Source organism: Saccostrea echinata, unplaced genomic scaffold, assembly GCF_033153115.1.
Source record: "Saccostrea echinata isolate AGI-Se365-2 ecotype Australia unplaced genomic scaffold, CSIRO_AGI_Sech_v1 ptg000001l, whole genome shotgun sequence".
NCBI classification, from domain to species: Eukaryota; Metazoa; Mollusca; class Bivalvia; order Ostreida; family Ostreidae; genus Saccostrea; species Saccostrea echinata.
Window position 1 is genome coordinate 42,275,271 of NW_026889750.1, and position 9,565 is coordinate 42,284,835.

Sequence of the window (9,565 nt, forward strand, 5' to 3'; positions counted from 1 at the left end):
TGCAACTTAAAATACATCCGTCACTATGTCCACATTTTAGAGTATAACTCAAAATACATCCATCCCAATGTCCATATCTTAGAGCGTACCTCAAAACACATCTATCACAATGCTCACATCATACAGCACAATGCAAGACACATCCAACAATCATAATGCCAATTATACATCGCATAAAGAAATAACATAAAATAATTAACAACTTCACTTCCTTTTTCTTATGGTTATATTCCAAAGAATGATATGATGGAGCACTAAAAGACAGGGTTCCTTGTATATGAAAATGAAGTTATTTGGCACCGAGTTTCACAGTCATTAATAAGTGTTCATTGATTGGTTTGATGAGAAGAAAGAGAATCTATACTAAACAAGGTTGGCATCTTTAGCCATTTTGTAAAATGTACTGTCCTCATCTTTCAGCAATGTTTCTGGACTTTCAAATTCTTTGATCTGACCTTTGTCCAAAACCATTATTCTGAAGAAGAATAAAAGTTGATTTAAATATCTTCATTAAAATTACACTTTTTTAAGAACTAGTGTACTATCACATATAAGATTTGCGGTATAATACGCACTTTTTATTTCTTAGTGAAACATTCTTCTGTATTACGGACGACGAAGAACATTCATCTATTTCTCGAATTTTATTTTTTAAATTAAGATTTTAAGTACTTATGATGTAGGTCATACTGGCTTGCCACCAACGTATATTTATGAGCAGAAAACTGATATTGTAAATTTACCTTGAGTAATCCATGATGGTATTGAGCCTGTGTGCTATGGTGAGAATTGTGCAGTCTGAGAACTCCTGTCTTATGGTTTTCTGTATAAGGTTATCCGTGTCCAGGTCAACTGCTGCTGTAGCTTCGTCTAATACTAGCACCTTGGTTTTCCTTAATAATGCACGGGCAAGACAAACCAATTGTCTTTGTCCAACACTGCAAATATATTACACATTTTTATATAATGATTAACTTAACATGCATAATTCTAGGACGTGTTCTTCAATAATTATTGCTCATATACTGTCCATTGCTTTGAAACCATTTCGTAAATCTTTACCTCAAATTTTCACCTCCCTCAGTACATTCATGTTGAAGGCCATCGTCTAAGGATTCCACATACTTTTTAAGATGGGCGTGTTCCAAAGCTACCCACAACTCTTCATCAGTATAAGACTCAAACGGATCCAGATTCATCCGTATTGTACCGGAAAATAAAATGGGATCCTACAAAATCAAAGTAAATTCGCTTAAACATAGAGTAAAGACTAATTATGAATTTCATTAGTAATATTTTCAATTGCCTGATATAATACTGCAACATACACACAAAAAGAAAATATAAAAATACTCACCTGAGGTATAATTGTGAGTTTTGAACGAAGATCATGAAGACCGATGGTAGATATGTCAACATCATCAATAATTATATTGCCTTGGGCCTTTTCAAGGATTCGGAATAATCCAAGAGTTAGGGACGATTTTCCTGCCCCAGTTCTCCCAACAATTCCGATCTGAGAAATATAAGAATATTTTTTTCTATACAACTATCCTTTGAAGAAAAATTGTCACTTGACAAACTTAATTAAAATTGATATCAAACTTTAGAATAAGAAGCACTTACTTTCTCTCCTGGCATTATTTCGCAATCTATTTCTTTCAAAACCAGGTCCAAACCCTCACGGTATCTTAGACCAAAATTTGAAAATTTTATGTGGCCTTTTTGAGGCCATTCAGGGGCAGGTTTTGTATCTTTAATTCGCCATTCTGCTTCAGGTTTTGTTTCGATATATTCCAAAATTCTTTCCACTGATATGATGTTAGTATCCATTTCGGTAAAAACATGAACAATCCAATGAAGCATACCGGTTATCTGAAAACAGAATATTAAACATCTTGCGTTATAGTACATACAATTTATTATCAAAGTGAAAAACATAAAGTTTTTCAAAGAAAATGACATTTTTATGTACAAAATCTTAAAAAGCAGGTCATTTTATACTGAAGAGAAAACTACTCACATGTCCAGCGTATGTCATAACGAGTGCTATCATCCCACTTGATAATACGTCTCTTCTGTAAACAGCCATTACGCAAGCAATGAAAACCAAAAGGTTTCCAATAACCTGCAAACGAATTCCTAACCATCTGCAATGATTGAAAATAAATATAAAATCAGAAGCTTAAGAAGAAAGAAATTCAACATTATCACAACTATAGCATTTATTGTTTCCTGTACCCAAATACAAAGACCCTTAACTTCGAAAATAGAATTTGTTTTACCTGTAACACATAGTGTTTGTTACTTCAGCCTTATTGTACGCATCTCGTCGACGATCAGACTCATTTGTGAACAGCTGAGTTTTGTTGAAAGCACGAAGTGTTGTGACACCATTGATGGACTCGCTGAAATGAGAGTACTGAGGTGATCTAAGGGCACTGCAGATCCTCCTGGTCTGTGTTGCAGTGGCACTGAAGAGTCTCTGAAATAAGATAAGGCAATAAGCTATATTTCCACAGATGAAAAAATATTTTTTCACTTGAGCTTCATCCAAATATTACATAATTTACCTGTATGAAAAAATAAACGAAGCACAATGGAATCACGAAGTACAATATTTTAGGCGTTCCCATCGTAATGATTGCAAAAGTGAAGAACATATGAGGAATACACTCTAAGAATGATTTTGTAATCCAGGGAAGAGACCAATCTAAAGTTTCCATGTCCTTCGAGAAACGATTGATGATTCTGCCAATCGGCGTTGTATCGAAGAAGCTCAGTGGAGCTCTCATCACACTGGACAGGGCATTCTGGTGAAACGTTCGTGCTGATTTAACGGCGATGTAAGTAATTGAGAGTTGTACCAGAACATCAAAAATAGCTGCAAAATATTATATTCCGTAAGTATCTACATTAAAATAAGGATGCTAAATAATTTATGTACTAAATGGATTTGATTTACAAAGGGTGTTCATACTTCTAATCAGTCCAATGCATCCAAATACTTTAAGTCTGTATCTTTCTCGTGAATGTTGTAAACTTGTAGATATATTAACTGTTGTACAGTTATCTACGTTGCCGCTACTCCATTCGCTCAACCAGTACTTATTATAATGATCTGATATGTTCTCTGCAATAGTGAACAAAAACACGACCAGGAGGAAACGTCCAGCTACCTTCAAATAACTGGTGTAAACAGACCATTTCACCTACAAAAAATTACATATTTGGTGTTTAATACTCGTTAAACTGAATGATAACTGCAGGAAATAAATCAAGAAAAATATCAAATTAATAAAAATCTTGCCTACCTGTCCTGTTTCTATTGCTTCTTCTTCTATGAATTTAGAATCTTTACATTTGTTCTCTGTTCTTTCCTGATCTCCTTTGTCAGACTGGTCAATAGTTGATATCTGTCGCCCTATGAACTTTTGTCTTTTATTTGTTTGCTCTTCATCGTCATCAGAAGACTCTTCTAGTGCATGGTTCCGTACGAATTCTGCAAACGCTCCATTCCTTTCCATTAGCTCATTATAGGTTCCAACTTCCGATACTTCTCCATTGACCATATTTATAATCTTGTCCACGTTTGGTAAAAAGCTTATGGCGTGTGTTACGAGGACTCGTGTCTGTAAAGGAAAAAAAATCAGTACAGTGAGGCAGCGAGTTTGAATATGAAGTTTACAGATCTCAAACATTAAGACAACACATTCTTTTATATCAATATTTTTGCTACCTTATTTCTCAGAAGTCCTCCATTGCCAATGACTTTTTGAAATATATGTCTTCCGACATGTGCATCCACAGCACTTAGAGGGTCATCTAACAGGTAGATGTCCGCGTCTTGGTAAACTGCACGTGCCAGACTTCCTCTCTGTTTTTGTCCTCCACTAAGATTAATTCCCTTTAAAACAAAGACATTATGCGATATAATGATAATTTTTTTTCTAGAAATATTTGTATGTTAAAAATATTTCCAGAGACAATTAAAAGAAAACTGACTAAAATTTTATTTGAATTACTCAACTGAATTTGACAGTAAAACATAATTTGTGATACCTTTTCTCCGATTTCAGTTTCATCTCCTCCCGGAAGGATGTCAAGATCTGTTCGTAGAGCACATGCATCGATTGCTTTATTATAATTTTTCTTATTCATCTTCTTTCCGAACAGAAGATTTTCTTTTAAAGAATTGTTTTGAATCCATGCTTGTTGTGTTACATAGGCAATAGAACCATTCACACAAACTTCCCCGGAAATCTTTTCCATTTCTCCAATTGCTGCTGACAAAAGCGAAGACTTTCCAGCCCCCACAGCTCCAACAATAGCTACTAGTCCTCCGTCAGGGATATCAATGTTTATACTGTGAAAATGAATTGAATAAAACCTATTTATGCATATATTAATCTATTTTTATCAAACGTGAAATACAAGTCTTAGTTGTTTTTATTTTTCCTCATTAGACTTGAAATGAAAAAATCGACAGCTGAAAGCAATTATCTTACTTTCTTAAATTTGGGTTCTTCTTTCCATTCCAAGTGAACGATGCACCTTTCATCTGTATAGACATTACTTCATTTCCACCATGTTGGATAGCTGATTCATCTATTTCCTCGTGATTCAAAAACTTTTGAATTCTTTTAAGAGCGGTTGTTGTCTGTAAAGAGATAGTTAATTATTTTCTGCTGTTTAAACCGTAAGTTGTTTTTCCAAGAGAAAAAAATGAATCATATAATATCAAGGTTCAGGATAAATGAAAAATATAGACCTCCACAAGAGCTGTGATCACATGTGGCATATGTAGAATTGGTCCACGTAGAATTCCAAGTAGTGATATTGTGTAAAATATCTTCTTTGTTGTCATCACGTTGCTATCGTCTAACCACAAATACACGGCAAAGATGACAAAAGCAATCTGAAAAGAAGAGGGCACATAAGTATTCATCTATTGTACATAACCTATGTACGTTACATTTATACATGTAACATTCATACATATATATATATGAGGAAAGTGTTTTAGACTTCATTGATATTCTAAAACAATAAAAAGGATTTCATTAAGCTCTAGTTATGTACGCACTTATTTGATGAAAAGTCATTACCAAAAAGTCTGATATTCCCCAAATGAAAGATGACACTGCATCAAAACATCTCCTTTTCATTTTCCCACGTAGCTCTTGGAATCGAATGGAATCAATTTTGTCTTCAAATGAGGGTTCCCATGCATACAGCTTTAGTACCTGCTCAGGGTCATACAAAGATATAGTAAGTAAAATCTAGGAAGTGATTAAAAACTTTTTACTTGAGATAATACAAAACCAGAAAGCCAAATCTCTCCTCAAATTCAATTTGTCTGATTTTTTTTATATTGTTCTAAAATCTCTCTTTATGTGTTATATGAAAGAAATCGGACATTCATAATTGGAACACTCATCTTTTAAAATTTCCATTAAATGAATATCTAATACATGTATGTTTGATGCTGTTTTAATGATACCATTTATGTTACTTATCTTTCTTTTTTCACAGGTGTTTTGCTCTACCTTAAAATAGGGGGAACAAGTTTTTGTTTACCTTTATTCCATTAAAGACTTCATTTAAAACCTTCATTCTTTTATCTTTGATGTCAGTATTCTCATTCTGTAAATACAAATTGTGTGTTTTGAACAGAATTCATACAACATTAACCCAATTTTTCATGAGTAGTTTTCTTTTTTATAACTTACATTGATTTTGTGATGTTTCTTTGCTATGAATACATTCAAGGGGATGAAAATGAATAGGAGGCTAAATCCAAGGACTGCAGCCAACTTTAACTCCTGGTATAGAAAGTAAAGAGCAACGCATGCCTGTAGAGGTCCTATCCACAAGAAATGTACTTGAAAGAGAGCACGCACAACCCTCTGAGCATCATCAGCCATCAGGTTAACCATCTCGCCAACAGTGCAATCTTTCTTAGCCGTGTTCGAAAGTTTAGTCATCTGCATTAAGAAAAGCAAAAATCTCTGTGTTTCCGATATGGATTTAAGTATAGTATATATATATGTCGAGAGAAACCTGTTTTATAACAGAATATGATAATTATTAAAGTGTCATACCTTTCTATACAAAGCTCCACAGATAGATGTTCTGATTTTGATTCCTATCATGTGACAAATATTGTCGTCACAATTTCCCATTAACACTTCTGTGCAATCAACTATGAATTTAACACTAGCAAATAAAATTCCGTGCCAAAGAAAATCATTACTGTCCTCGGCGAAGTCAATCATTTGCCTGAAAAAAAAATATATTTGTAATGTATATGAAAAAAAACTGCACATCACACTATTTTGATAATAAAGGTTCGACATACAGGAGATCAAACTCTACTCACTTGAAAAGTAAGGGTCCAACAAACTGCAGAAGGTGACGTGACATCCTCATCAGAAAATTCAAAACTATCTCATTCGAATGAATTTTGAAGAGCACTTTAAAGAGACTAGCCTGTTGTATGTTTCCGTCCGATCTGTTGTCATTAATATCAGATTTTACTGAGTAGTTTTTCCTGTTAAAATTGATGAAATATTGTTCAGATAGTTCTACTTGTATAACGAACTCTAATGATAAAAAAGATTACACAAAATAATTTATAAACCTTTTCTTGGTATTAACTTCGTCATGCCATGCTTTCTGGAATATAGGAACAGCTGACTCCGATGTTAAGTCCGCTGTAAGCTCTATCATGTCTTCAGCTTTTAAAGTTCGCCTGTAAGCTTCCCTCACGACGCTTTTCAAAGAAATACAAAACAATATTCATTTAAAGCAAAATAAATCTATAAATTAATATTATAATAGGTTTTCTTTTAGGAGATTTTATATAAATATGAATGTGCTTACCCAGTAAACCAAGAAAACGACAATGTGGAAAGAAATGTACTATTCTCAGCAGAGGGTTTCTGTAAATATAGCAAAACACATTTGTTGATTTTTGGAGGATGTGATCTTACACTTATTAAACAGGAATTCATTTTGGAATCCATTTAGTAAGTACCTTGTATTTTTGGTCATCTTCAGGGAAGCTGTCCACAAATAGTGCCGTCAGAGTCAGCTGAGCTATGCTGAGAAGAGTCTGTATGGACAGGAAACAAAACCTCGTATCCACATTCAAATCATCCTAAAATGGCAAATAATTATTCATTTAGTCCCAAACACACTTATTTTAAGGAGTCGAAGTCAAAAAAGCTCTTTTTCTTAGTCTTACATCAATACCTGTTTGAGGAGGGATCTGACTCGGGACTGAAGTGTCAAAGAAAGACTGACAAACATCAGGAACCAGTACGTAAGTAGAAATCCAGAGGACCTTACTTTTTGTTGGCGTTCTGTCCACATGATATGATTGGCCATAACCTATAAGAAATTAAAATTAATGTATTTTTATCATTCTATGCATAGATCTAATCCAGAAAAGTTTACTACTAGTTAAATCCTGAATTTTTTGATTTTTTTCAAAATATTGAAATTACCAGTGTAATGCCAGTAAGTATGGATGACATGAATTCCGGTTGTCGGACGGCATCATCCAGAGAATTCACATAAACCGTTTCTAAGCATTCCAAGAGTGAAAGGAAGACGAGACCAGAACACAAAATCTAAATAAAGAAATCAATATTACCATTATGCAAAATCTATTATTTGGATGATATAATGATTTCTTAGTTTTATATCTTAATATTTAATAAACTGCTGATGCATTTATATATCACAAGAGAAGAACGAAAAACAACTTTGATTAAACAGAGTGCATTGTTTTTTTTTCCGGTATCCTTTTGATAGATTAAATGAATGTAATAGAAATGAAACTTACATATTTGGCAAGACAAAGGGTAGATTGTTGTTGGTTTGAGCGTTCCTTTGGCAGTAAGAAGAGCCTGAGTGGTGAAAATATCAAGATAAAAATACATGGTGTCCAGGGTAAAACTGTTTTCTGGAAGCAGGGTGTGAGATCTGGAGAAGCAGTGTTCCAGGTCAGATTGGAGTCCTTAAAGTAAATACGGTTTTTTATTAGAGTTAAATGTAAGTAAACATAACGTACATAATTATAACGTAACCGATGTGTTTAAATGTCCAAACATTTACCTTTTAATACATACGAATTTAATTCATCTTAATTATCAGCACTATTTGCTAATATATGAAAATTCCTTAAGTTATAATGAATACATTTAAGGGATATTGAGGAAATCTTGATTGTTTCAAAATGTTGTGCAATACCATTGGATTATTGAACATGAGTATATTCAGTAATGACGATGAGCGAAAGCTGTTTATGTACACACATATGTAAATGTGGGGGAAATGGATCATTTCTTTTGTAACAGTTGTTTAATTTAATTCTCTTTCCTTTTTTATGTGACCTGAACCTATTTTATCTTAATTTCTCTCTTTAAGTATAATATATTACACGAAAATTAATCTCGAAAATGTACATTGTATATCTAATAGCAATAATTTAACAAATGCTTTTATGAATGATATATAGGAAATAAATTCTTAACATACCCAAAGAGAATCTCCCGAACAGTAAAATTCAATCTTGTCCACAATGCTGTCCGTCATCGTACTCGTGTTAAAGGTATTCTGTGGATGACCAATCGAAGCATGTGGTTTTTATGGATCTGAGTGCTATTTTTATCTGTAGTGTAATGCAAGGAAAACCCCAGGTGACATAGATCTACAATACAGAGAGAGAGAGTTCAAGGTTAGTCTTGAAGATTTAAATATTTTGAAATCTATGTATACAGGGTTACTACCACGTGTTCTCAAACCCGTATATCCGTTCTCTGCATGCGGCCAAATGCATAACAGAATCTGTCTGACAATTACATTTTAATATGATGATTAATTATAAATATAGGAAATCCAGGTATATACACATAGAGTATTTAAAACAAACGATATAGTAAAAAATAAAATATATTTAAAGATTAAAAAAAATATTTCATTAAAATTCCATTAAGTGTCGACGGAGTATTATGTACCGGTATTCATTTATTCCAGAATTTTAAAAAGGCTTTCATTTCCTGATAGGAAACACTTTTTTCTTTGTGATGATAATGTTCTTTTTCACAAAATCGTTAAAATAATATTAGGAACCAAAGTGTAACTCGCATAATATCAAAACAAATTTCTCACATTAGAAATCCATGTTTTCTTTGTCAAATCAAGTTGTATTTAAAAGCATAATTTTTCATATCAACTTTAGTTAATGTTTTGATTTATTGTTTACTTAAACATAACTATATATATATATATATATATATATATATATATATATATATATATATATATAACAACAAACGCTATAGTAAAAAGTAAAATAAACATTTAAAGATTAAAAAATATTTCCATTGAATGTAGACGGAGTATTATGTTCCAGTATTCATTTATTCCATAATTTTAAAAAGACTTTCATTTCTTGATAGGAAACTTTTTTTTTCTTTATGATGATAAGGTTCTTTTTCGCAAAATCTTTATTAGGAACCATAATATCAAACCAAATTTCTCACATTAGAAATCC

General features: G+C 32.7%; 1 protein-coding gene across 1 annotated transcript; it reads right to left on the reverse strand.

Moving 5' to 3' along the window:
• Positions 1 to 293: 293 nt before the first annotated feature.
• LOC133197577 (multidrug resistance-associated protein 1-like) lies at positions 294 to 8,604 on the reverse strand. The gene is made up of 26 exons (XM_061333684.1): positions 8,548 to 8,604; positions 7,853 to 8,026; positions 7,512 to 7,637; positions 7,258 to 7,395; positions 7,040 to 7,162; positions 6,886 to 6,944; positions 6,644 to 6,775; positions 6,383 to 6,553; positions 6,105 to 6,282; positions 5,733 to 5,987; positions 5,581 to 5,646; positions 5,109 to 5,246; positions 4,772 to 4,918; positions 4,509 to 4,660; positions 4,063 to 4,366; positions 3,740 to 3,907; positions 3,315 to 3,632; positions 2,981 to 3,212; positions 2,574 to 2,884; positions 2,286 to 2,485; positions 2,024 to 2,150; positions 1,627 to 1,875; positions 1,358 to 1,516; positions 1,063 to 1,229; positions 744 to 938; positions 294 to 475 (listed from the first exon to the last, which is right to left on the reverse strand). Exons 1-26 carry the CDS (start codon positions 8,602 to 8,604, stop codon positions 364 to 366), a joined length of 4,458 nt encoding a protein of 1,485 aa, XP_061189668.1. The 3' UTR covers positions 294 to 363.
• Positions 8,605 to 9,565: the final 961 nt, after the last annotated feature.

Excerpts from the sequence above, each read along its gene's own strand:
- LOC133197577 (XM_061333684.1), bottom strand. The coding sequence starts at position 8,604 with ATGACGGACAGCATTGTGGACAAGATTGAATTTTACTGTTCGGGAGAT. Across the intron at positions 8,027-8,547 it reads GTTCGGGAGATTCTCTTTGG|GACTCCAATCTGACCTGGAA; the intron begins GTATGTTAAGAA and ends ATTTACTTTAAG. Across the intron at positions 7,163-7,257 it reads TCAGATCCCTCCTCAAACAG|GATGATTTGAATGTGGATAC; the intron begins GTATTGATGTAA and ends TTGCCATTTTAG.